The 26,539-nt window shown below is 52.4% G+C and overlaps 9 protein-coding genes across 9 annotated transcripts; all 9 read left to right on the forward strand.

The window, feature by feature from the left end:
- The first annotated feature begins 610 nt into the window (after positions 1-610).
- Positions 611-3,367, forward strand: B0T26DRAFT_832600 (major facilitator superfamily domain-containing protein). The gene is made up of 10 exons (XM_060447482.1): positions 611-905; positions 989-1,144; positions 1,376-1,644; positions 1,778-1,863; positions 1,957-2,096; positions 2,156-2,285; positions 2,342-2,438; positions 2,492-2,761; positions 2,830-2,914; positions 2,980-3,367. The coding sequence occupies exons 1-10, from the start codon at positions 760-762 to the stop codon at positions 3,095-3,097; spliced, it is 1,497 nt and encodes a 498-aa protein (XP_060294487.1). The 5' UTR covers positions 611-759; the 3' UTR covers positions 3,098-3,367.
- A 1,042-nt stretch (positions 3,368-4,409) lies between these two features.
- On the forward strand, positions 4,410-5,686 carry B0T26DRAFT_716636 (uncharacterized protein). Its single transcript, XM_060442280.1, has one exon. The coding sequence runs from the start codon at positions 4,636-4,638 to the stop codon at positions 5,581-5,583; it is 948 nt and encodes a 315-aa protein (XP_060294488.1). The 5' UTR covers positions 4,410-4,635; the 3' UTR covers positions 5,584-5,686.
- Positions 5,687-6,253: 567 nt separating this feature from the next.
- On the forward strand, positions 6,254-7,887 carry B0T26DRAFT_649843 (major facilitator superfamily domain-containing protein; the record flags this gene model as incomplete). Its single annotated transcript, XM_060438128.1, has 2 exons — positions 6,254-6,863; positions 6,953-7,887. The coding sequence occupies 2 exons, from the start codon at positions 6,254-6,256 to the stop codon at positions 7,885-7,887; spliced, it is 1,545 nt and encodes a 514-aa protein (XP_060294489.1).
- Positions 7,888-8,439: 552 nt separating this feature from the next.
- B0T26DRAFT_716640 (putative diphthamide synthesis protein-domain-containing protein) lies at positions 8,440-10,720 on the forward strand. Its single transcript, XM_060442281.1, has one exon. It carries the CDS (start codon positions 8,511-8,513, stop codon positions 10,227-10,229), a length of 1,719 nt encoding a protein of 572 aa, XP_060294490.1. The 5' UTR covers positions 8,440-8,510; the 3' UTR covers positions 10,230-10,720.
- An 882-nt stretch (positions 10,721-11,602) lies between these two features.
- Positions 11,603-13,004, forward strand: B0T26DRAFT_804053 (uncharacterized protein; the record flags this gene model as incomplete). The annotated part of the gene is made up of 4 exons (XM_060447111.1): positions 11,603-11,878; positions 12,035-12,215; positions 12,426-12,456; positions 12,740-13,004. The coding sequence occupies exons 1-4, from the start codon at positions 11,660-11,662 to the stop codon at positions 13,002-13,004; spliced, it is 696 nt and encodes a 231-aa protein (XP_060294491.1). The 5' UTR covers positions 11,603-11,659.
- Positions 13,005-14,121: 1,117 nt separating this feature from the next.
- Positions 14,122-14,498, forward strand: B0T26DRAFT_753309 (uncharacterized protein; the record flags this gene model as incomplete). The annotated part of the gene is made up of 3 exons (XM_060445653.1): positions 14,122-14,145; positions 14,211-14,300; positions 14,379-14,498. The coding sequence occupies 3 exons, from the start codon at positions 14,122-14,124 to the stop codon at positions 14,496-14,498; spliced, it is 234 nt and encodes a 77-aa protein (XP_060294492.1).
- Positions 14,499-17,271: 2,773 nt separating this feature from the next.
- On the forward strand, positions 17,272-18,565 carry B0T26DRAFT_742004 (FAS1 domain-containing protein; the record flags this gene model as incomplete). The annotated part of the gene is made up of 2 exons (XM_060444048.1): positions 17,272-17,484; positions 17,555-18,565. The coding sequence occupies 2 exons, from the start codon at positions 17,272-17,274 to the stop codon at positions 18,563-18,565; spliced, it is 1,224 nt and encodes a 407-aa protein (XP_060294493.1).
- A 699-nt stretch (positions 18,566-19,264) lies between these two features.
- On the forward strand, positions 19,265-19,795 carry B0T26DRAFT_753311 (uncharacterized protein; the record flags this gene model as incomplete). Its single annotated transcript, XM_060445654.1, has 1 exon — positions 19,265-19,795. The coding sequence occupies one exon, from the start codon at positions 19,265-19,267 to the stop codon at positions 19,793-19,795; it is 531 nt and encodes a 176-aa protein (XP_060294494.1).
- A 1,767-nt stretch (positions 19,796-21,562) lies between these two features.
- Positions 21,563-22,337, forward strand: B0T26DRAFT_753312 (putative zinc finger protein; the record flags this gene model as incomplete). The annotated part of the gene is made up of 2 exons (XM_060445655.1): positions 21,563-21,775; positions 21,840-22,337. 2 exons carry the CDS (start codon positions 21,563-21,565, stop codon positions 22,335-22,337), a joined length of 711 nt encoding a protein of 236 aa, XP_060294495.1.
- Between the last annotated feature and the right edge of the window lie 4,202 nt (positions 22,338-26,539).

Consider the following 26,539-nt stretch of genomic DNA (forward strand, 5'->3'; position numbering starts at 1 on the left):
CACGGGGGTTCAGGCTGACGGCCCCAGCCTGCCCTACTTGTAAGAACTGGACCGAATCGGGGCTCCCATTCCCGGTAGCGTCCTTTGTTGCTCAAGCTTATTTGCGTCCGCCTTTGCATAACTACCCGAAATATGCCACCCTCCCCGTCACCCTTTCCCCGGATTCCCTGCCGAACGAGGCGGATTTCGGCGGACAAAGTCCCCCCCCACAGTGGGGATCCCGCGGAGCTAGACAAAATAGGAAGGTCGAAAAGCCACAAAACATCAAAGCTTCATACCCACTTGCGGTTAACTTTCAAGAATCTGACAAGAAAGCTCCAGGTGGCCGGCGCTGTGGTTCGCGGCTTGATCGGGAATTTATTTGGCCCTATTGATGAGACGGCGTATTCGCCTACTACGCTAGGGCGCAAGGGGCGGGCGTTTGACAAAACACCAAGCTTACCTGCTCACTCAGCACCGTCTAGAGCTTGTTGTGTGTGGGCGCTGAAAAGATGGGGAACCCTGAAGGTACGACCATGTGACGTTGTAGTTGTCTTAATGCACTCATCTTAATCCGTATATACGGATCCGTACGACGGCCCATCTGGTACCCAAGACAGTTGCTTTGCATGTACATGCGGTGCGGCCAGACCCTTTATCTGAAGACTCGTCCCCTCCCTGCACGTCCGGAGCTGGGGCTGGACGTTTCCCTTCAAAGTTCTTTTTTTCTACCTCGACGTTTTTGGCATCATCTGCGTGTGGCGACATAATCAGCTCGAAATGGAAGTAAATCGGGACCCCGCAGCCGAAAAGGCCGAAGAGGCCGGCGGCAACGGCATCATCGCCGATAGCGACAAAATTGAAGAGGCGGGCAATGTTGACGAAACCCATATTACGCGACGAATCCTGCTGAAGATGGATACGAGGTACGATGAAGATGTGTTATGTTTGAGGGTATTTACTTGCACGCCTGCTAACGGCCACCTTATGCAAACTGCCAATTAATCAGGATTTTGCCCGTTGTCTCACTCCTGTTCCTCTGTTCATTCCTTGACCGCACCAATGTCGGCAATGCGAAGATCATTGGCCTTGAAGCAGACCTCCAAATCACAAACCTGCAGTACAACCAGGGCCTGGCCGTGTTTTATGCGACTTATATCGCGAGGTGCGTGTGCAACATTTTCCACTTCTTGACTTACACTGCAAGGACTGCATGTATTAGAATTATAAACTTGAGAGTCCGAAAATATCGGAACGATTGTTGTGTAACTTCACTAGTGAAGTCACAAACATGCTACATTATCATCAAAGTGCCTACACTTGTCTCAACCCTCAAGTTTCTGAGTCAACAATCTCTCAAATCCCGTCCGAGCTAACCCTCCGCTTCGTTTGCCAGCGAACTCCCGAGCAATCTCGTCCTCAAGAAGGTCACGCCCAAGATCTGGCTACCCGCTCTCACTATCGTTTGGGGCATCATCACTATGAGCCTAGGGTTCGTGCGCAACTTTGGCAGTTTCTTCGCCGTCCGCGCCCTCCTCGGCATCGCCGAGGGCGGCCTCCTGCCCGGCATCGTCCTCTACCTGTCGGGCTTGTACACCCGCCAGGAGATGGCATTGCGGATTGGCATCTTCTATACGGCTGCCTCGCTCTCGGGTGCTTTTGGAGGTGCGTTGCTTGTATAGATTCGCTTTATTTTCTCGTGAGGTTTACTCGGTCGTGCTTTCATGGGTCTCTCAATCAAGGCTTGAAAGATGGGGCTATTCCTAACTCTTTGGGTGGTGCTAACGATATGTTGCAGGTCTCTTAGCTCGTGGGCTGTCAGCCATTGGCCCGCGTGGCGGACTCGAGGGTTGGAGGTGGATCTTTATCATAGAAGGGCTGATTGTGAGTTTTTCATTCTTCTGGCTTTTCGCCTCATCAAATGGTGTCAGAGCGAACCGGAGATATTAGATGCTAACTGCTTTGTTTCTGAGAAAGACCGTCGCTGCGGGCCTCATAGCCTACCTTCTTCTCCCTACAAACATTGTGACGGCGTCTTTCTTGGCCGACGAGGAAAAGACATTCGCCTCCCTCCGGTTGCAAGGACGCACACTGTCAAGTCCCCCGATTAGGTTCAAGTATGATATCGGTTCTGCTTCCATCTGTGACGGGCGAGACTAATAAATCCCTCTGCTAGTCCCGTGCTCGAACGCGAAGAACGATTCAAGTGGTCTGAAGTCTACCGCGGTGTCTTCAACATCCAAGTTTGGTTCACAGCAACCGCGTACTTCGCTATTCTGTCCGGCCTCTACAGCTTTGGACTTTTTGTAAGTTTATCTGTATTTGACAGTCTCATGGGTGTAGAGTCTGACATTCAAACCAGCTGCCCACAATTATCAACGACCTCCACATCACGTCTAACCCAAACCAGAGCCAGCTCTGGTCTGTCATCCCGTATGCAGTTGCTACACCCGTCACCGGTATGACCCATCTTTTCCCACAGCGATCAATGTCGGTGCTGAGACGAAAGCAGTGTTTATCGCCTTCCTGTCGGATCGCCTCAAGCTCCGTGGAGTCATGATGCTTTTCACGCTGCCAATAGCCATTATCGGTTATGCTGTCATCGCCAACGTCACCTCGGCCAACACTCGCTTCGCCATGACCAATCTCATGGCTATCGGCATGTACGGCAGCGTGCCGTGCGTGCTCGTTTGGAATTCGAATAACTCAGCCGGTCATTACAAACGAGCCACCACGTCGGCGCTACAGCTGGCAATTGCCAATTGCGGCGGGTTTGTTGCTAGTCAGTCCTTCCTGACCCCTATTTTATTACATGAAACAGACACTAACGCCTAGCTCGTGATATCTCAGCTTTTGTGTACCCAACCAGCGATGGGCCGCTGTATCACAAAGGCCACACCATCATCCTCGGGCTGCTGGTGTATGGCTGGTTTGCGTAAGTTTAGCGTGGCTTAACAGTTGTCGTATCATAGATCATATGTGAGCTAACGTGGAAGATAGCATCCTGGCGAATGTGCTGTGGTGCATGAAGATTAATCGGGACAAGAAAAACGGGAAGTACGCCGTATTTGAAGGCAGCGGGGACGACAGAGACCCGTCGTTCAAGATGATTCTGTGAGCTTTCGAGGCTGTTCTGGAATTGAATAATTTGATATTGGGTAAACGAAGGCACCTTGCTTTTATGGATTAGTCAATGTCCGAACACTTGCGTTTCATTCGACCAATTCGTTGGTGAATTTTCATACTTACTTGCCGATACCATGATTACCGACTTCGACTTGTTAATCTGTATCGTATTTTCTGCCTACCTATCTACCAACCTAGCCGGCTCAGGCATCAACCAAAAATGAATTCAAAACCAGAATATGTTTTCCATATGAACACTGACTCTTTGAAAATCTCCCTAAGAATCTTCCGCTTGAAACTGGAAGCTTATCGACCCATTACCGCCATCACCCAAAGTGTCACGCAAAGTGTCACGCAAACGCAAACAAACCGTCCGACTGACTGAATCACTCACTTGCTGCTGCCGCCTTTCTTTGGCAACCGAGTGTAGTTAGTGATGACGTCAAAGTACGAGGGAGACTCTCTACTTTCACTAGAACTGCTGCTCCCAGCCCCGTGACTGATCGGGGGCAGCGGCTTGGCGATTTTGGCGAGCGAATCACTGCCGTACGCAGACGTCTTTTTTTAAATAAAAAAAAATCCACTATAAGCACCCAGCAAGCACCTTCAGTGGGCTGATAGTTGTCCGTTTGTTGTCGGCTGTGTTGAATATTCTGAAGCTGCTTGGTTTCTTTGTGGGCTTAGTGGTCCTACGAAGGATACAGGAATGAGCTTTCTATACGATTGAAGTGACCTGGGAAATTTCTGTCTAATTACAGCAACTATCCTCCTAAAATATAACCTCCATGACTGCCTGTCAGTTTTTTTTTTTTTTTTTTTTTTTTTTTAGCCTAAACAGCAACTATTCTCGGCGAGTCTTCAATCTCAAACAACTTGTGGTTGTACACAAGGTAATTGCTACTTTCGCGTCATGAACTTTTACTGTTAAAATCGCTAGTATTAAGCGGTAGTTAGAGGTTAATCAAAGTCAGTAGGGCAGTTCTGCTCTCCTTCTATTGTTGGTCGAGTGTAATTGTGGAATAGGTCTATTAAGATCAAGTGTGGAAGATGCTTGGTGTCACATACAACACTGCATTGGTTGAAGGCCAAGAGTGCTTGTATTCGGAAGAAGTAAAAGAAGGAAGAAAGGGCGGGTGCCCTGCTATATAGGGAAAAAGGGGTCTTTGTTCGTTGAGCGGTCGGAAATGGTCAGCTGGATCACGTGACGCGGCCTCTTCCGACACTTGGCAGGCCCAGAGGGTCGTATTGCTGCCTGGAGAGCTTGAATTATTAATTTCGAATCGCCCCACTAAAACCCACGAGTTCTTCGATACACGAGCCGAGCCTTGGGATCGGATCCTGCCTAATTTTCAACGGCGGGTAGGTTTCCAAAAAAAACAATAGCTGTTTGAGAATCGTCGATTAAACCATTCGTCACGTCGCCCTGCTGTGTCGGCCTGTCAACTTTCTCTCTCCGACCGGCCTCTTTTCCTTTGACCTATTATTCTGACTTTGTCTTGAAACCGCAGAAGCAGAGGCAAAGACGTCCGCATGGCCGTCGATGGTCTGTCTCGGCGGGTGCGCTGCCTATTCTTCGCCCTTCTGTTTGCCGTACTGTTTGGGCCAAATCCAGTGCGGTCAGCCCGATCCGTCAACTCGACCGAGATAGACCTCATCTCTCCAGTGGCCGGAGGCCGCTACCGCGTCAACCCGGACACGGGCTTAGCAGTAGTGCTCGCGGTGCAGAACAGGCAGGCCGCAGACTATCACAACTGGACCTTATTCTGGAGCATCACTTCCGCCAATCGCACTTATACTTGGTGGGGATCGCATGCTTGGGGGACCTTTAGCGACTTCGGCACGCCGCAGGGCCTCGATACGTCCTTCACAGTCCAGGATGGGGACCCTGTCATTGGTGTATCGCGCCCGTGGCTTCCATCGGTCATGCCACTGGGAGAATTCGTGTTCGAGTGGAGTTTTTCCATCGGGCCGTGGTGTAACATCACTGACAAGCGGCGGACCTACTTCGCCGGCCTCGGTATCAGCACCGGGACGTTCAACATCACAGTGGCCGACGATGCGCCGTGGCCCGCCTTCAACCCCACGAGTTGCGCCTCGCCTCTCGGGCAGGTCAGCTTCTCTAAAACCTCTGCGTATACCGCTGGTTTTCCCTCTCCTGCGACACTTTCTTGCGTCATTACCCAGTCCGTTACCGATACGCTAGATCCATGCCGTGCCACGGTTGGCCCAGCGCAGGCCGAGAGCATCTCGAGCATCATGTCTTGGTCGAGCTTCCCTAGAGAAACGCCGACACCGTCGTCAGTCAACCCAACCTTTTCAGCGCCTTTCAGGGTGTCATCAGGCAGCCCAACCTCGACCGCCAGCACAACTCCGGTATTGCTAAATGGAGCCCCTACCTCGACAAACTCGGCAGGCCGTTTGCGGGTTAACATCTTTAGTTTTGTGGCATTATTTGGTCTGACCTGGATTCTTAGATGAAGGACTAATTACGACGATAAGATGAGAGATAATGAATAGATGAGAGTCTAAGCAGTGTCATAGTCGCTCTTGAATTTGATCAATCGTTTACTACTTTCTAAATTAGACCCCCGGTGATCAGCCGAAAACGGAGAAGAAAAGGATCGATGCACGAAAAGAGAGCTCTGTCTGAAAAGGATTGGAACCAATACAGCCAATAGCAATCCAGCGGCAACGGCCGAGTCCCGAATATGGAGGCGGCTGCGGGGTGGCGGTTGTTCTGCATGGCCGCCCGTTGAGGAGATGGTTTGGTCCGATCCTACTGCCATCGGTCGCGTTGGATGACGCTGTTACGTGAGAGAAACTGTCCTGACAGGCTCACATGCGTCGAAGTGGGCCAGCTACCGTATGCGGGCGGGCGAGAACTCCGCAAAAGGAGTGGAGTCGCCCTCGAGATCCATGTGCAGTTGCCGGTCTCAAAAAATCTTTTGGTTCTTGGGGGCAGGAGGCTGGAACAAAAACGTGAGATTTGCTTCTCTCGAGTTATTTTTGGGCTGCTCTTGTCCTCCGCCGTTCCCCTTCTCGCTAGGTATCGCTCCACTGCCCACAACGGACGGGAGGAGCGAACGGGAACATCCGTCAAGACACCCACCTCTCCTACGCGACCGTGACTGCTTCTTCTCTCTTGTAAATGACCCTTAATCAATCCAACGCCGCAGAGGACAGCTGCCTAAAAAACCAAGGAGTTCCCGAGAGCGAGTCCCCGGCGCCGTATCCGAGACCTCAGCCCAGCAACAGGTCTGCCGAGTTTGAGAAGTCGGACTCGCTCGCCTACAGCCGCGACAACAACCACAACAGCAACATAAGCAATGCCGACAAAAACACCATTGCGGACCTCGACCATCTCAACCCGGGCCAGACCGCAGTTGACAGTTCAAACTCGGAATATGGTGCGAATTCGCCCGGCGGCCTCGAGAGGTGCCTCTCGACGGCGACAATCCTAGACTTCCCCGAGGGCGGTGTGCAGGGCTGGCTCGTCGTTTTTGGCTCCTTCTGTGCTATGATCTCGGTTTTTGGACTCATAAACTCGTCAGCAGTCTTCGAGTCCTATTTTTCGACGCATCAGCTGGTCGACAACACGGCGTCCGAGATTGGGTGGATCTTCAGCCTCTATCTTTTCATGGTCTTCTTCGTGGGAATCCAGGTCGGCCCCGTGTTCGACCGCCACGGCGCCCGCGCTCTGATCGCCGCCGGCAGCTTGATCATTGTCGTCAGCTTGCTCCTGCTGAGCTGGTGTGAAAGTGCGTAATCGTGCTGTTGAGGCAGTCCGCAGACCGCCGACTCTCCTTCCTAGCTCCTCTCTCGTATGCTGACTGAGCATGTTTGATAGCATACTACCAGATCATCCTGACGTACTCCGTGCTCGGAGGGCTGGGCGGCGCTCTGCTCAACGGTCCTGCGTACGGGGCGATCGCACACTTTTTCAATGCGCGCCGCGGCCTGGCCACCGGAATAGCCACCACATCCGGCGGCATCGGCGGCATCGTGTTCCCAATCCTCCTGCAGTATCTGCTACCGAATCTCGGCTTCGCTTGGAGCTGCCGCGTCCTCGCTCTTATTATGCTTGTTTTGGCTATCCCGGCTAACGTCTTCATCAAGACGCGCTTGCCCCCTGCCAGAGGGCCGGACGGAGCCCCCAAGGTCGGCTCTGTCCGGCCTGATTTCAGTGTTTTCAAAGACGTGCGCTTCGCCTTCTCGTCGCTGGGAATCTTTTTCATGGAGTGGGGTCTCTTTGTGCCGCTGACTTTCATCGTCTCGTACGCTGCGGCTCACGGCCAGGATGCGACCGAGAGTTATGTGCTCTTGTCGTATCTCAACGCCGGGTCCGTCGCGGGGCGCGTCCTGCCGGGATTCCTGGCTGACTGCTTCGGCCGCTTCAACGTGATAATCGTCACCATAGCGCTGTGTGTCGTCACCGTGCTGGCTATGTGGCTGACAGCGGGCGACTCGGAGGGTGTCTTGACGGCCTACGCCGTGCTATTTGGCTTCGCCAGCGGGAGCAACCTCGGACTCGTGCCCGTCTGCTTGGGCCAGCTCTGCGACTCTCGCCAGTACGGCCGCTTCCTAACAGCCGCCATGATGGTCGCGAGCTTTGGGACCCTTAGCAGCGTTCCCATTGGAGGCGCCTTGCTGGAGGTCGGATCGGCCGAGACAGGCTGGAGGGCGTTGATCATCTTCTCAGGAATCGCATACGGGATTGCTTTGGCCTGCTACACGACCGCCCGTGTCGTTGCTGTTGGCTGGGATCCACGCACAGTGTTCTGATGGGGTCGCGGAATATGAAGCAATTTGGTTGCCAGCTTTATTTAGTTTCTTCGCAGAATATGAGCATATTCGCAGCATATGGGCATATAGTTAGTAATTAACAGAACTATTGCCGGAGTGGAAAAATGGTGGATATGGCACAAAATAAGACAAGCTACTCGTTGTTTGTTAAAATTTTTCTTCTTTTTGAAGTTTAAACGGTCTGAACTGTGGTTTGCGGCTACCTTATTATCGTCTTTTGGCCCCTTACTGATTGTTTGAGGTGAAAGAGATATAGAAATATACTCAAGAGCCTCATTATTTCGCGCTATGTGCAGTTAAAGGCAAAATACTCTTTCGAGACATCTCTGCATAGAGAATTGGTTGCTCGCGACTCTTGAATTTTTCCATAGGTACGGATGCCTTAGGTTTCCTTCCGGGTTGTTAGACTTCGGTGACGTAACCGTCCCTTTCCAGCCCTGAAGCTTGGGCCCAATTTCCAGTGGGGACGGGATCTTGCCCCGCCAGGTTGATACATTGCCGCAGCACCCAACGGCTGGGATCGCGGGGCAAAACAACCCCGCCTTATCCTGCCCAAAATTTTCTGTTTTCGTGACGACAGCAGCTAGCACTAGACGACAGCCATGGCCAACGAGCTTTCCGCACCGCCTATTCTTTCGACACCAGCGATATATCTTGTCGAGCACATCGATCCAGCGGTCTTGGCTGCCGAAAACGAAGCCCAAGCACAAAAACGGTCCGATGACGAGCTGCACAGCATCTACGAGATCGCCCAGACAGCCCGAGAGGTCCAACATGGCCGGTGGAAGAGGATTGCCCTGCAATTCCCCGACTCTATGTTGGGGGATGCACCTTGGGTCGTCCAAGCCTTGACCTCGGAACTCGAGTCTCTGTCCGAGCCGGCCAGCTCGGTCGGGACCGAGGGGGCATCTGGCGCAGACGGCGAGACCCAAGTGCCGACACAACCGGCGAGAATATATATCCTGGCAGACACGTCGTACAGCTCATGTTGTGTCGACGAGATCGCGGCCGAGCACATAAATGCCGACGTCGTCGTTCACTACGGCCGGTCCTGCCTCTCGCCCACTTCCCGCCTTCCCGTAATTTACGTTTTTACCCAACACGCTCTCGACACCGATGCCGCACTGGCCGAATTTGAGAGGGAGTTCCCAGACAAGGATTCCAAGGTCGTCCTGGTGGCCGACGTGACATACCAAGACCATGCGCAAGGATTGGCTGGGGGGCTACACGGTCGCGGGTACGGAGCCTTGCTCTCCACTGCAATAGTCCATGATCCCATGGGGCAGATCCCGAACAGGAAGATCACAGATTGGCAGGGAATTGAGTTGGCCGAACCCCTTTCTTCGGAGCTTGATCTGAAGGAGTACTCGGTCTTCCACATATCCTCGCCGCCTACCGCGCTCCTCCTAGCCCTCTCTTCGAGGGTCAAGTCTCTTTACATCCTCCCAACATCCGCGGCTGCTTCGTCGGCAGGTACCACAAACACACAGCGCCTTCTCAGCAGAAGATACGGACGCCTCATGTCGCTAGCCACAGCTGGTGTTATCGGGATTCTGGTCAACACACTCTCGATCTCGAACTACCTAGCCTCCATCGATAACATCCGCAAACAAATTGCTGCAGCGGGGAAGAAGAGCTACACACTAGTGGTGGGCAAGCTCAACCCGGCCAAGTTGGCAAACTTTGCCGAAATAGACGGTTGGGTCGTGATAGGTTGCTGGGAGAGCTCGCTGGTGGAAGACGATGCCGGGTTCTACAGGCCCGTCATCACACCGTTTGAGCTTGACGTGGCATTAGCCAACGACGAAACAAGAGTGTGGACAGGCGAGTGGTGGGGTGGGATCGAGGCCGTCAAGCCGGCGCCGGATCAAGAAAGTGAAGGACCCAAACCCCATGGGGGCGGAATCGAAGCGCAGGAGGACGGCGGTGCCGACAAAGAAGCTGAAGAGCGTGAAGATGGCGGGATTGACGACGAGGAATCCGAACCACCCCAGTTCGATCTGAGGACAGGAAAGCTGATCAGCCACAGCAGGCCCATGCGGGCAAGAACTGCAGGAACAGAGGCAGCCAGGGGTGGAGATTCCGGCGAAGCACCCAGGACAACAGATGCGTCTTTCGCGAGTGCCCTCGCCCTGCGGCCCAAGGCCGAACTGGCCATGGTAAACGGTGTCGTCAGTCCTGGGGCCGAGTTTCTGAGGTCGCAGCGTACCTGGCAGGGCTTGGGCAGCGACTTCTCCGCCGAGGACAGCGCGGTAATAGAGGAGGGGAGAAGCGGTGTTGCGAGGGGTTACACAGTCGGAGAAGATGAGAGGAGAGCATAGACAAAGCCATGTGATCAGAAAGGTTTACTTGGATTACCCCTTGCTTCAGTGCAGCCCCGGTACGCCACCAACCACGGGGCAGGAGCTTGTTTCTATTTTGCCTGGCATCAAGGTAAGTAAACAACGGTTTCCTGTTGTTTCAGCATACCAATACCCGCAAGCACATTAGTCCTTCGTCTGGGCGTCTCGGTCAGGGCTCCTACAATCTCCATCTTCCGACCTCTAATACCGAGTGGCAGTAGCAATTGCCGAAGTGCCTCTACCTACCTATTTGGCTACACGAAAGGACATACACACTTACTCCTCCTCTGGGACACTAATTGAGCCAAGTTGAGTGTATGACAAAAGTGAACAAGTCTTGAATTGCCGTAAAGAGCTTTTCTGGCCCCCAAGGCATCTTATACAGCTCTCCGCTAGATAAAAGGGACGAATGACAATCTACGCAGGCTAGGACCCAGTAGATATGGGTGTAACCGAGAACCGAGCTACAGGTAATATGGCGAAAGCCTCGCCAATTAGCTTCGTGATATATCTCAATAATCTACCAGTAATCAGTCCAGGCTATATAGGGACCGTGTTAATTAATGTTCTGAAACATTGAGCTGGGTATCCAGCCCCCAACCTCGAAACACAATTAACAACTACGAAGCTGGAAGAGGCAATTAATCTACCCAGTCCCTTCCCACCGTTTTACTGTCAGGGTGCCAGCCGGGAATTGATAGCTACCGTACTCTCTTTGGCGGGGTTCACTCTGTTAGTGGGTTTTTCATATAACTGTCGACCGATGATAGGCTTGTCTAATGTTTTGTGCATTCTAGGGATTGTTGTCAACTCCACCAATTGTCATGGTAGGACTGGTCGTCTTCATCACCCCTCTTCAATGGGGCGACGCGCTCTGGAAAGCATCACAAAGGGGCAAGTCGGGCGGAACTACAAGCCGGTGCCTCTAAGATGGCCGTTCTTAGCATTGCTGTTTGTTTACATTTGGCTCCTCTTCGGTATTCTCGAGTACGCCCGTCATGTCTTGCCCGAGCTGGGCGTCCGCGCGCCGATTCCCGGAAGAGATACCCCCATCGCCGCCATCCCCGTGGCGGCGACATCTCTACCAATCTCTAATTTACCTGATGTGCAGAGAATCTGCTTGAACTACTGCGAAATGGCAGTCTTGACCCCCCACCCGCCTCCCGAGTCCTATGCCTTCACTAATTACGTTACTGGCCGTTGGGGGTTCAACATTGAGGTTCAATATACCCACCCATGCGCCTGACATGGCGAAGCAGATGATAGACCGCATATCAGACCCATACGGCGAGGGACGATGTAGCATAGGCATTCTGAAGATGGCGCCGTCGACCAATCCCGAGGACTGTCTCGCCGTATTCTAGATCGAACCTCTACCGCGGTGGGTGAACTATGCCGACCGTAACGCAATGCTTGTCGTCGTCAGTCTCCTTGACAGCGAATACCGCGACATGACCAGGCTGTATATGGAGCAGTCTAACACCAAGACAGTTCTTGAACCCCTCATGTTCTATTCGCCTGACTGCTGGGCCGAAGAGGCAAAGCAGCGAACGATTTTCCAGGACTTGCCGCAAAGCAACGTGAAAATCATCAAAACTACCGAAAAGGGGACCGAAACCCTCAAACCCGTCTCCGAGACAGACACGCGGAAAGAATGAGTAGTTCCGTCTGAGCAATGTCACACTAGAGTGATGCACACATATGAGCAGATGATTTCATTCAGTGCTCAGCAGCTCGGCCTCGAAATGTACATCTACATGCTCATAGATCCCCACCCGCCCTAGCTCAGTAATCGAAGCGGCTATGTATTCATCGACACCATCGTGGACGGCGACAAGGGTGTACCGCCTGCTTTGTCGCGCTATCACGACCGAGGCCAGCTCCAGTACATCCTCGACGCTAAGTGCCTCGGTCATCTCTCGCCCGACAACGCCTCCCGTTGCCACATCCACACCGGCAGTTTCGGTATCCCTCGATCCTCAACGAAGTGGTAGTATTCCCGCGGGAAGTGCAAGCGAATCTTCTGCGAGCGTCTCTGTGAAAAGCACGCCCTCGACTCCTCCAACGACTCTGGACCACTCTGGCAAAGGTCTAGTCGCGTCGATATCCTCAACAAAGTCGGAAGAGTTGGCCACCTCCACTAAGACTCTGACGTCTTCTCTTACCCAATCCCAGGTCTTGACTACGTCACAAACAACTACGAAACGTCCCCTTCCAACAAATACTGCCCCAACCGACCGCAGCACAATCTTTTCACCAGTTGTTCTTGCAGGGGCCTCATCCAGCAGCACGAGCCAAGCCAACTTGGTCACAATTCCCTTCTGTGGCAACTTAACTGCCAGTCAAAACTTCACTTAAAGCACCGAGCCGGGTGCTAATATCATTCCGGGTGCCGTAAAAAGCCTCACCCAAAGCAATGAACAGGCATCTCAAACACTTGGAACTGGCGGAGCCGTGAACACAACACCACCCCTGCTACACCCCACCAGATTGAACCAGTCAGCCAGCACAACAGGCTACTTTGGCCCCGGCGCCATCCCCTCGGCTGTCGAGCCTAATACGGGCAGGCTAATAAGCCAGATCCTCCTAGTCCACCCGACCACAAACTTCGGCTGTTTCATCGGCTTGTTTGGCCCTATCATCCTGAGCACAATCCTATCTATTCTGGTACAAGTGCTCGACTCTAACCTGAAGAGAATACTGCCGTTTATTCTCCTCGCCCGACTTGGAGGCTTGGGACTAAAGACCGAGTAGACATAGCAAACGCTAATAACACTGATAGTAAAAATTAACAACCAAGGCTCTGCCCGTGGCATCACAGCCGTGTCAGTGCACTTTGTCTTCCATATTGTGTTCTTTGTCCTTCTTTGGGGTCTTTTCGGCCTCATTCTCTACTACGAGGTTGTCGAAGTGCGGCAAACCGACCCGGGCTCGTTTGAGGCGTTCATAGATAGCCAAAGCCTTGGGGCGACCCCAAAACCACCACGCGCGTGCCGCAACCTCAGCCTCTGCGCCCATGCGGGATGCTCTCATGAAGTCAAAGTTTGCTTTTGGCGTTATTTCAACATGGATGACTGCCAGTGGGGTCCTCCTTTGTGAAGCATCAAAACTGTCCGTGCAAACAAGACACTAGGAGCACAATCCAACAAGCCTCAGACAGTTCGGTTGTTAGACTCTTTAAAATCTGCTCCATCATACCTCCAAAGTTTGCGACAATTGCAAACTTGTTCGATCACATTGCTTATGTCGTGTGCTGTGGATGCGTGAGAGAGGGGAATGAGAGGCGGGTGTCGTGTTCAAAAGGGGGCAACGACAAACAGACAAGAACCATTGAGATTCACGCATTCGCGGGCTTCGAGACTTCCAAGGTGCGACGTTGAAACATGCATGCATTTGCATGCGGAGAGCGCATGACACCGTCGAATGTCAATACAGCATCGCAGCGGTTGAGTGGAGATGGCCCCTTTTCGGCTCCACATGGCGCAACGCGTATGTATGTTGGTGCAAGCAAGCCCCTGACTCGGGTCCTTAGATTAGATGTTGGCAATATCGGGAGCTCAAAATAGACCAGCCGATGAACGCATCAAACCAGAAGATACTACTTTGCAAGCCTCTTTGACAAAGAAAGGTCGTGCGATCTAGGTTTTCCCGCCTCGGATTCAAGGCCATACTGTTTAGATGCAATTTCGGAGAACTCAAACCCCTCTAGTCCCAGCCAGGAACATGATCATGAAACCTCTCTGCCTCCTCCCGCCGCTCTCGCCCTGACTCTAGCTAAGGAGAAGAAAAAAATTAATTATGAAAACCCAGATAGCCCCTCAATAACTCAGTCTCATTTCTTCACCTCCACACAATCCAGAAATCCGCCAACATGCCCATCTCCAAGAAAGCTAGAGTATGACCACACTTGCGCACATTCAAATGTGAATGCAATCGGTTGCTGACAACGCACAGGTTTAGCGTGAGCACAAGAAGGCCGATGCCGCCGGCACCAGAGCCCCCGTCAAGGCGAACGTAATCCCTGTCAAGCCCAAGCCGATGACTTCGAGCGTGAGTGTTTTGACCTCCTTGCTGGTTTGTCGCACCGAACTCGAGAAACAGACTCTGATTGATACATCCCCTCATTAGTGCGCATTTTGCCGGAAGGAGGTCGTCAACAAGAACATCAAGCAGCTTGAGGAGCATTCGTTGACCCACGACCAGAAGCTCTGGCCCAAGGAGAAGTGCTGGCCTGGCGAGGTCTTTTAAGCGAGGAATGCTTGGGGGGTGGGACTGGAGGTGCCATGCAGTCGACGTTGATCGTGGGTGCCATGGTGTGGTTGCCATACGCCAGTTCAACTCCGATCGCTTTGGATGGCTGCAGACCCTAACCACCTTAGGGCACCGGGCACCCTTTAATCTCTGCCAGAGATGGCCGCCTGCGTTGCAGAACCTCGGTTACTGAGATTTGGAGTTGGCAGTAGTCATTTTGCTCACTTCTTGGCGGTATACCTAGACTAATGATTTATCCTACTTTGTTTGTGCCAACTGCAGCGTGGCATAATGTGACATGATGAAGAGATGTGTGATTGGTAAAGAAGTTCAAAGTCGCCGTTGTGTTTGTGAGCGAGATGCTCCCCAAACCAAGCACTTCGAGTTCAGCTTTGCGGAGATGTGAGGGGAGGTTTGACGAGCGAGTTCAAGTGCACTCATACTTGGTTATAATTTCAGATTTCCGGTCTAGTCTTGCCTGACTTGATTACTGGCACTACATGCATTATTCCTAGGGGGTCTTCGGATCAAAGGCAAGCCTACGGCGGGCCCGCCGAAAATGAAGATATTGGAAGTTCGGAAGACGTTCCGGATTGCAGCAGATTGCAATTCCGTCATTGTTAACGATATTCTCCTCTGTTATGATTATTTAGGGCAAACTACTGAAGTTTGAAGACTCGATGAGCAATTGATAGCAAGACAGATGTTGTCAGATGGAACATGCTGGAATGTGGGCTGTGAAGGAGCTAGGCAAAGGATTCGCGGCCTACTTCGCCACTCATTTTGCCACCTATTTTGCCACCACAATAGTAGTATAAGAAGGAGGCTTTCTGGCACTGCCAGAAAGCCAGGAAGATAGAGAAGACAATCAATTGAAGCCAGTAAAAAATCCTGAAGTGCAGTAATCCAACAGATGTGAAAAGTAAATCACGAAACAGATTGGCGGCTTCTCCAGTGCTGTTTCGGGCTCACGTTTTCGCGCGAAATGTTGTTATTAGTTACCTAGTTCTAGGGGGAACCGAGCTATAGTATTCGATTGATCCAAGGATGCAACTTGAACCAGATTCAGTCGCGGTAGAGGGATCTTGAGTTGCAAACTTTGTTTCACCAGTCTTCTCCTGTGCGGTTTGCCTTGTCTTGTCTTGTCTGCTTGTGTGCAGCACAAGTTGTTATTTTTGCTTGCGAGGGGCTTCCCCCTAATGAGAACATGGAAAGCGCTTGCAGGTCGCACTGACCATTTGACCTCGAGACTGGCACCCTGGCCGCGAATCAGGACGCATATGGATGTTTGTGGCTCAATGGCTGCGACCCGCTCGGGACTCGGAGTGGCTGGCGATGGCGCTGTGGGGGACAGATTGTGCCATGCAGCAGAGATCTCCGCGCGCCCCCGGCCTGTTCGTTGGTTGGTGGAGCCGATCGAACAGCCATGGCTGGCTGTTGTGCCACCGGTTGGAAATGGAATCTTCAGCGGTGGGTTGGTGCAGCCGGAGTGCCGATGTGCGCCTCAGCATCGACGATCCAAGCCCAGCCTTGGAAGTCACGGTCGGACACATTCCTTCGTCACGCCGCTCCCAGGTCGCAGCTCAGCTGTCGTACCTTCCAGACGCAGAGCAATTCGCGCAATGCTGGGTGGGTGGGGGGGGGGGGGGGGGGTGATACCGAACCCTGCTGCATCTGCATCGAAGCCATCGATCTTCTGCAGCTACTATTCTTGGCGTTTGTTCTCAATAACAACCAAAATTTGCCAGCCGAAATGGGGTCAGGCGCGCCTTGGGAGGCTGGACATGTTTCAGCCCTTTCTCTGTTTTTCTTTCGCGTCGTGCGCAGGCGCGGCACATTCTAGCAACATGGTATCACTACACTTTCCTCCAATCTTCCAGATTGGCCCTGCGGCACGACTCCCGCATCTTGACTTTGCCGCTTCAAAGGATCTCGTCGGTAGTCTCTCGGCGACAAACGAGTGGGTTCTGCATTACGTTTGAACCCAAAGCTCTCAGCATGTTGAACACGCCAGCCGGTAATCGCCAGCTCGTTTTAAGATACTCCGCAGAACACTGGATATGGTCAAGACGTGAATCATCCCCATGTACTGTCCGTACGGGGTATCCGTACTGCGTATTGATCGAAGGCCAGAAGTGACGGCCCTGACGGGAGCACCTGTCAGACAGCGACCAGGGTGCGCAAGGGAAGAGCACAGGGGTTCAGATTGCGCTAAACCACGGCTCGCGGGCGTCTTGCCAATCCTAGAGTCCTTGGCGCGGTTGGGTCAGCAAGCGACGGGAACCAGTCCAACTCGAGCAGTGCAATTTCGCCTTGGGTGGTGCAGGGCCCCGCAAAGGATGGAGCGCTGGCTGCTCTGGGGGCCGTTGGCGACGGGACGGAGGATTTCCGGGATTCCCATTTGGCATTTGCCATGACTGAGGGCCTGAATGGGGCAAGCTTGCTCTGTTGAGCCAGCTTGTTGAAGAATAAAGCCCGTTCCTCCCGCTCCGGCCAGGGTCGTCACGACTGCCTCTGTCCGTGTACCTGTTTCCGACTGCTGGGATCGCACCTGAGACCGCGCACGACTCCGACAGCACTCGCCCCGCCATTGCCACCGAACACCGACTTTACGACCACGACAGTATTCGATAACACGACGAGCCGGCGTCACCCCCGGATCCACGCTGGACCCCGAGTTTTTGTCCCGTCGCCGCGTTCCTCTCCGTCACATCCGTCTGTTGTTTCAGTACTGCGGCCTCGGAAATACGCGTAATATCAACAAGACAAAATGCTCCCCGGGCTTTCGTCGTGGCCATCTGCACGGGTGTCGGGCAGTCTGCCCGCTGCACTGCTCGCCATAGTGTCAACCTTCATATTCACTGCTTCACCCGTCAGGGCAGCGGATCTAGCAAGTGTGCTGGCTGGGCAAAAGAACTTGACTGTCTTCAGCGGCCTGTTGACCGAATACCCCGATCTCTTTGCCAACCTCAGTTCTGTCACTGTGAGTAATTAGTCTCGCCTTGTCCCCCTTGCGATGCATTCAGATCAACCTGCTGACGCTGCGGCCAAAGGTTTTGGCGCCTAATGATGCTGCCTTTGACAAGCTCGGAAACTGGGGAGCCGTGAGCTCGAACCCGGACTCGGTCAAGTCGATTATAAACTACCACATTATCAACAAACTCGTTACATCTTCATCGATATTCAAGGGCGCCTCGACCTTCGCGTCGACAAAGTTGACGGATCCGGCGTACACCAATGTCACGGGTGGGCAGACCCTGATTCTCACCAAGGATCCTTCGGAAAGCATTGCCGTTACCTCCGGCTTTGCCACGCGAGGCACCCTTATTGTCGAGGATCTCAAGTTTGATGGCGGTCTGGTCCATGTTATTGACTCGGTCATGCGAGTGCCCGGGTCGATTGAGGAAACGGCCCGCGAGGCGTATACGGACCTCACGGCCTTTCTCGGCGCGCTCTATGCTGTCGGAATAGTTTCGGACTTCACCCAGCTGGGTAATGTCACCATCTTCATCCCGCACAGCTCAGCCTTCCAGGAGCTCGCCGGAACCTTCTCCAGCATGGGGCAGGACCAGCTAAAGCGCGTTCTAAATTACCACCTCATTCCCAAGACGGTATTGCACTCGTGGCAGTTTTTGGACAGCTCGGCCCTCACAACGAATTCTGGGGGCATAAAGGTCAACATCGAGCTTGACGCAAACAGCATCTACATCAACTCTGCTCGTATCATCCAGGCGGACATACTCATCGACAACGGTCTGGTACAAATGATTGACAACGTCCTGAATCCCGACGTCCCCAACGCGAAACCCAACCTCACAGCCGCCACGCAGACTCCAGTATTCGACGTGTCAGGCGCCGCACAGACGGGCACAGGTGCGGCCACGCCTTTCTCGAACGATATCCCTTGTACCGTCAGCTGTCTAGTAAAACCGACGGGCACCCTAGGCGGAGGGGTGCAAAGCTCGTTGAGCAGGGCGGGCGTTCCCGCACCGAGGTGTACGGGGGTTCTTGCCGGGGCCGGCATGGGCCTCGGTATGGCCATTGGTGCCATGATAGCTTTGTAGTTTTGGGTTTCTTTTAGGGTGTTGGTTGGCGTTGTACGCGAGTACGGGCTCAGTTTGTTTGAATTCACTTTGCATTGATACCCGTACCTTTTCCAGGTCTATCGTTCGCTATTTCTCGCATTCTGTGCTTGGGTGGGGGTGCTTAAACAGTTGCCCCCTGCTTTCACCGGGATGGGCTTTTATAACTTAATAGCTCACACGACGAGCGCTAGTGGTCATACAAAGCTTGAGCAATCAAGATAGCTATCAGTAGGAAGGGTACTTTCGGGTCGAAGTCTTGAGTTACCTCATTCCCGCCAAATGCGGTTTTATGTTTCGGTTGTATGTGGCCAACCTATCTAGTTGATAGGCGGGTGTGACCACTTCGTTCCACATGTCCTACGACCAGACCGTCCTCGGCTCCAAGTGAGTTTGCGCGTGATATTGTCTTCTCGGCGGATCCACGACCCATCTTCTGGCCCCTTTCTTTTGTTTACGTGCTCTTCGGTATTCGTAGTCATGTCAACATGTCAGGCAGCCAAACCTGATCCTTCCAGCTTACCTCTTCCCACAGGCCGGGCCGATACAATTGAGTAATGTACCCGACCTGGCCCTGCACCCAACACTCGGCACTTAATGCCACTGCTCAAACCGGTCTTGGTAGAAAGTCACCAACTTCCGTATTAGCACCAGACCACACCACGGGGTTCACGGCCAGCCATGAACATGGACTGGGACAGACAACCCGAATTATCACCACACCGCCACCACCACGAGCAACTCCTCCAACCACAACCGCCGCCGCCGCAACACTATCACCCCGTCTTCGACCCCTCCTTCGCCGACATGATGTACGGCAACCCCAGCCGCGCCATCACGGCGGGCCTCTTCCTTGGCGTGGTGGGGACGCTGGCGACGTGGGTGCTGGGGCGCACCCTCTACGCGTCGCTGCCGTTCTCGCTGATTTGCGCGGCAGGGCGGTGGGCGTGCAGGGTGCAGGTGCGTGTCTGCCGGCATCTCCGAGAGCGGGCTGGCGAGTGGTGGCGCGGGGGTCGGGGACGGAGACGGGAAGGGAGGGAGTTCTGGACTGCTGTTGATGTGCGCCGGAGAGACAGCGGGTTTGAAGGAAGACGTGGTGAAGAAGAGGAGGCGATGGGCTCCTCGCAGAGCGACAATGGCCGAGGTGGTGGCGAGAAGTGGCAGTGGGTGGCGAAAATCTTTCGCACGAGAAGCCGGCAGTTTCTAGTCTGATGCACAGGGTGTATCTAGTTAGTTCTCATGGCTAAGCTTTGCTGTGTGTTGATTTGTGTTGAAGAGAGTTGAAGTGAGGTGAAGTTTGTGTTGAAGAGAGGTGAAGCGAGGTGAAGTGGTCAGTGGTGGAAAGTTTCGGATCGCAAGAAAAAAAACTTGTCACTCTTTCTATCTGGCCGTCTTCATGAATCTTCGATAAATCTGTGCTTGGATGAAGCAGGTCATGTCGTGTTAAATCTGACTGCCTGCCTGGTGCCCCTTCCGTGAGTCTGGGGATGGTGGGTCGAGATCTCTAGGCCTAGGGAGTGGATAGCGGCGCTAATGGCTTCCCGTCGCCTATATCCAGACCTCCGGACTTAAAGTCCCATGCAGGTTGGAATTAGACTTTGATGTGCAAGGCCAACTAAAACGGTAATCTTGCATTTGCTTTGGAACTAGTAGCAGCCGCTGCAAAACATTTCCTAGCCGGCTCCGCGCTAGACCCGGCCCGAAGACCGGGTTACATCTGCACAAGAAATGTGTTTGATTGGTCACAAATCTTGGACATATATCCGTTTGTAACTTCATTGAAGTTTTGCCAGAGTTCCGACTCTTTCTTTTTCTTTATTGGGTATGAATTCGTCGCTGAATCTCTACGAGCGCCCCCATCCTGACAAAACTGTTGCGCTATCAAAGTAAAATGCAGCTGCTGTCTGATACAAGTTTCAGAAATATCGAGGACAAACCTGGTGTGACAAGGGGATCTGGCTGTAGGGCAAGATGGCCTGGAGCGAAGTGCTGGTACGCAATAATCTTCTTTGGCCTCAAGCTCCTTCCTTGCAATCTTGTTGCGGGGAGTAAGGCCTATTTATGCCCGGTGGAAGACTGGCCCCGGTACTTGAAGGCCTATTTGTTGGCCCGGTAAGGGCGGCTACCTATATTCTATGATTGGATACATTCTTGGACTGTGCTGTATGCTAGCGCCCTGCTTCAGCTGAGTGAGTCACGTAGACCTCACGAAAGCCTTACGGCTACTCATTCTGCTGCCGGCACTTCTAGTACACTGTTTTCTAGTAGGTTGACTGCACTGTAGAGAGTGGTCTGTGTGACACCTGGTAAGCCCACATTCGAATGTCCTGTCCTTCGGTTTCCATGTTGACAAGCAGGGGGTTGATATCAAGGCTGGCAATTTCGCTAACTTAAACTCGCATATGACGACGAACAAACGCGAGACCAGTAAGACAGGGCAGTGGTGTCTGAACATGAGATGAAACACGACAGGTGTCACAAACAACGGCGCGTAGAAAGTGTGCAAAACGGTGCTTGTATTAGGACGTAGAAAGAGAGGTGTGCATAGCCTAGGTGCCCTGCTTTATGTGATGAAATCCGGTCCTAGGCCTAGGAAGTCGGGAATGTTGATCAGGGCTAGGGATGTAAATCATGGCTGCTACGAATGATGGGGATTCCAGCCACTAGCGCCACGAATGTACATTCAACGGCTTCTTCCGACAAAGGGAGGTCCGTCATGACAAGAAGCTACGGGCAGCCGCACCCTGCAAACCTGGAAAGCGCCGCAGCACGTGCAAACGGAGGAGAGCTAATCCGCCACCCGAGGGAGAAAGCAATGATTGACCCCGCCCAGACCGACGAGGTGGAAAAGTCAATCGCGTCTTGCGCCCTTCTTTTTTTCCCTCGCCAGACCACCCACCCGCAAACCAACCGCGGCCAAAAACGACAAGTCTATCACATTCGATAATCATCACTGCCCAGAAGGCGCAGCTGTGAAAGATGGATTACCAGTGCGGAACGTGCGACCGGTGGTTCGGCAGCTCTCGCGCCCGCGGACAGCACATGAACGCTCTGGGACACGATGCTTGGGATTGCAACAAGTGCGACCTGGCCTGGGAGACCGAGGATGACATCAAGGATCACGAGGTCTTCGCTCACCACCACTGCCGCGACTGCGATCGCGATTTTCAGAACCTGAACAATATCCGAATGGTACTTGATATTTCTCTCGAGTGATAAATTGAGGCCTCCGCCACTGCTAATCAATCGGCAAAAGCATTTGAACTCGCGGGCGCACCGCCCCCAGGTTGCCTACTGCCCCTTCTGCCATAAAGGCTTCACCACCGCAACCGGCGTCGCTCACCACCTGGAGGCGGGCGCGTGCCAGAATGCCTCTTCTCTCAGCCGCGACGAAATCTACCGAATTGTGCGGGCCAAAGACCAGCACGGACTCATCACCAAGCATCTGATCGGATGGGAGGGCAGCTTCGAGTATGAAGCCTCGGCCAGGTCATGGAACGGCAGCGGATATGAGTGCTACCTTTGCCATCGCGAGTGCACTACGCTTCGGGGGCTCAACCAGCACCTCAGCTCGCCCGCTCACCAGCAAGCCCTCTACCACTGCCCCAACCGCGCCCGCTGCGGGATGGACTTCAAGACACTGGCTGCTATGATCAACCATCTTGAGAGCGAGTCCTGCCAGTTCATGCGATTCGAGGCCGTCCAAAAACGATTCACCAACATCGTTAGCAGCAATCGTCTTATCGCTTTTTGAGGCTTTGTCTAATCACCACACCTTTCTCCATCTATTCTCTGCGGGTCCCATCTCGCATCGAATTATCACAGTTTTATCGTCACCAAACACTTGGCTTCGTGTTGTGCGATCCTGGCAATAGGGGTCGGAAGAAGCCGTCGAATGTACATTTGTGGCGCTGGTGGCTGGAATCTGCATTCGTGGCGGCCTTGATTTACATACCTGGCCCTGATCAACATTCCGGGCTTCCTAGGTCGAGGACCCGATTTCATCACAAAAAGTAGGGCACCAAGGCTATGCCCACCTCTCTTTGAGCTTCTCGATAAAAAGCACTTTTTTGCACACTTTCTACGCACCGTTATTTGTGACAACACGCAACTGTCTTTGCTGTGAGGCAGTCAAGTTTTTGTTTGGCGTCTTGCACTTTGAGCACTGGGTATTTTCCAGTGCCTCCGCTGGGCGTGGCTGGCAGAAGCGAGAGATAAATTGTCCTTCTCGAGAACTCGTAATTTGCAAGGTTTTGACATTTCTAACCTTTGACAGCGGAACTGGCGTTGACAGCGGAGCTGGCGTTGCGAATGCATGTGCCGTGGTTCGGGCTTCTGTTTTTCATCGGCGCCGGTCTCAAACCCCACGCTAATATCTACGCCCTCAGGCAAATAAAATTAGCATTAAGTTCTCTAGAAGAAGCTCCTAACATTGTATATCTTCTGGATGAGAAGCGATTAACCGGCCACTAGTGGGTGAAGGGTGCATCACTTCAATTCTTCAGGAAGCATAATGATAGATCCCGGGAAGGCTGGAATTGAATTAGAGTGACATGATCCCTTCATCCCAAGTTGCTATTATTGTTGTTATTGTTGTCATTGTAAACTCCAGTGCGTCATATCCAACAAAGGCCAGCAATGCGCAAAAGATGCAGTGACATCGGAAGAAACTAACCCCACAGGACTCGCAAACCCGTGAGCCAAAATTCCATCCACCGAGTTACATACTATGCCATCACACTATCGTTATGAAAGAAAAGATTGTCGTCAAAGATGATGCGAGAAGTACGCGGGGCTCCTGTAACGGGTTGCTCGCACGAGAGCCGGTCAATTTTGGGGTGTTTGAGCCTCTCGAGGGCAATGTACACAATGACTGCTGCTTCGACCTGATGCTTGACGCATGGCCTTGGAGCGTGCAGAGTAGTGAATTTTCTAGCGTATGGTGAATTTGGTAGGATTAGAGAGCAAGAGGAGCGGAGCAAAGAAAAGAAAGCGGAGAAGTAGTGGCAAGGAGGAGTAACAATAGAGAAAGAAGGTCGAGTCAAGGCGGCAAAATCTTCCATGAAGTTAATCAAATTCCTAACGAAAGGGTAAAGAGATAACGTAAATGAAATGCGGAGGTTGAAATCTCCGTCTAATCCGTCTAAGCGCTACGCATGTGCCATCTTTTAGCACTCAGTCTATTCTTTCCCCTTTAAGTCAGGTGGTCTGCTTATGGAACACCCCTGGATTTGGAACAAGGTTTGTCATCAAGGACTTGCCGCTCGCCACCCAACTCACCTATTTCAATCGCTTGCAACTCGACCAATTCTGCTTCAATACTTATCTTCTTTTCTCCATTCAATTGAGAAATGAAAGATGAAGCGATATACTCAGTTGGATTTGCAGAATGCGCTGGCAGAGTATGCAGAAACCGGCTTACTCCGTAGCTATGCTGAAAATCACGGCATCCCCCCTACTACTCTCTTTAATCGGGTTCGTGGTTCCGAGCCAGCCTCCAAGGCCCAAATTCTTAATCAAAAGCTTTCTCCGGCTATGGAAGAACGCTTAACCGAATGGACTCTATTCCAAGGGTCGCTCGGTCACCCTCCAACCCACGCCCAAATTCGGAAACTAGCTAGAAGAATGCTCGAAGATAACGAGACCCTCGGAAAACGCTGGACTAGCCGGTTTTTGGCTAGAAATCCATCTATTTCTACAATTAGGCCTCGGAGAATCCATGCAAACCGTGCTGATCGAGCCTGTGAGGCCGTTATCCGGCCTTGGTTTGACTATTTGAAGCCTCCAGGCGTGGAGGCTATTCCAGCCAAGCATAGGTATAATATAGATGAAACTGGCATTGCTTCTGGCATTGGAGATAACGGCCTGGTTGTTGGATCTAAGGAAAGAAAGAAATTCCAGAAAAAGAAGAAAGGAGACCGAATTTGGACCTCGATTATCGAATGTATTTCCGCTGACGGCCGGTATTTGAACCCAGTCGTCATTTTCAAAGGTGGAAGCCTTCAACAACAATGGTATCCACGCGATTTACAGCCATTTAAGGGCTGGAAGTGGAAACCCACTGAAAACGGCTGGTCTGACGATGATACTGCCGTCGCATGGCTCCGCAATATCTTTCTTCCAGAGACTCGGCCAGCTACCCCCTCGGAGAAGCGCCTCCTTATTTTAGATGGCCACGGTAGTCATACCACCGAAGAATTCATGTGGCTAGCCTTTTCTAATAACGTACAATTGTTATTTCTACCAGCCCACACCTCCCACGTTCTCCAGCCCCTGAATTTATTGGTTTTCGGCCCTCTAAAAGCCCGGTACAGAGCCAAGCATAACGAGGTTGTTTCCGGCTTCGACGAAGGCACTGTTGCTGAAAAGAGGGCCTTCCTAGAATGCTACCGGCAAGCCAGGGTCTATGGAATGACTGAATCTAATATCAAAGCCGGCTGGAAAGCTACAGGCCTCTGGCCGGTCAGCCTCAGGAAGCCCCTAAGCAACGGCCTTGTTATTAAGAATTCTAACGGCGACGTTGGTCAACTGACCTCTACGGTTTCTATAGACCTTCAAGAGGTCCATAACCCCATTCTAAATAAGAATTCGGAGGGCCGGCCTATATGGTTTACCCCTAAAAAGCCGAAGGATTTCCGTATTCAGGGGCAGGTTTTTCTAGCCGGCCAGAAACGGACTGCCAACGACCGACTTTTCATACGCAAGGCCGCAAAAGCCTTCGATTACGTGGTTTTCCAACTAGCCAATACGGCGCATCAATTGGAGGCTGCAGAAAAAAGCCTAGAACGCACAAGAGGCCGAAAGAGAAGGAAGGTCCAAGTCGACCCTAATACGCAGTTCGCTGGAATTGAGGAGGTTCGTGCCTCACAGAGAGAGGCTGGCAGAGAGGACCTTAGTTATTCTGAAAGAGAAGAATCAGGAGAATCCGATACTGAAGACTTCATCATTGTAGCTAATTAATTGACAAAGTTGTGGGCAATTGAAGTTTGTGGTGTTGTGCGGGGTCCGATTCAGGGGCTGTTCCATAGGCAGGGGTGTTCCAAAAGTCCCCCACCTGACTTAGCTATGATAGTGTCACGGCAGGGCCAAAACCCGCTGGTTGGGCGCATCGGTTTTAGGCTTTGTGGCTCGTGCACTCTTGCAGGAGCTCCACTCTCTAGCGCCCACAACTATTTCCCCACGGCCGCCCGGCCGCTCTCGATTCCTTCCTTCCTTCTTTCCTTAGCTTTAGATTCTACGAATACAGCCCGGTAAATGCAGCCTTGTCTCATTCGATCGACTGTGCGGTGATAGATAGCTATTAAAGGCCGTCATGTCTCTCGAGAATCAATCCCAAATGCCGTCAGGGTACGGGTCAGTCCGGCTGCCCCTAAGTTAGGTGGGGGGGTAAGCGAACACTACTGATTTAGAACATTCTGTATAAGCAGGAGTCCCAACTAACCCTCCAACAAAAGAAAGGGTGATCTTTTTATTTACAAAACTTCAATACAATCTTTGATATCCTCTGAATCATCCGCTTCTTCCGCATCTTCTAAAACCTCTGCTGCACGCCCTACAGCTCTCTGGGCCTCACGAATAGTCTGAATATTCGCAAAGGTGGTATTTGGATCTTCTTCAACCTTCTTCTTCTTTCTGGCTCTTATTGATTCGAGAGTGTGTTCTAGACCTTCAATCTTTCGCTTCCTAATAGCTAGTTCAAAGGCCTGTTCATCCAAAGCCTTACCAATCTTTCTGAGGAAGAGCTTATCCGCTGGCATTGCTTTGATGATGCGTGCGAACTTCTTTGCCTGCTCAACGTAATCACGTGCCTTTCTAGGAGTCCTCCACTGCACCCGATCGTCTCCATAATCCTCCGGGATTGGCATACGGAGTGTGCGAACCTCTGGGGTAACTATAGTAGTTCTTAAGGGGCGTGAAGTATTAGAATTCTTGAGGAGGAGTGGGCTTCTTAGCGGT

The sequence above is a fragment of the Lasiosphaeria miniovina genome (assembly GCF_030549165.1).
Source record: "Lasiosphaeria miniovina strain SMH2392-1A chromosome Unknown B0T26scaffold_5, whole genome shotgun sequence".
Lineage (NCBI taxonomy): Eukaryota > Fungi > Ascomycota > Sordariomycetes > Sordariales > Lasiosphaeriaceae > Lasiosphaeria > Lasiosphaeria miniovina.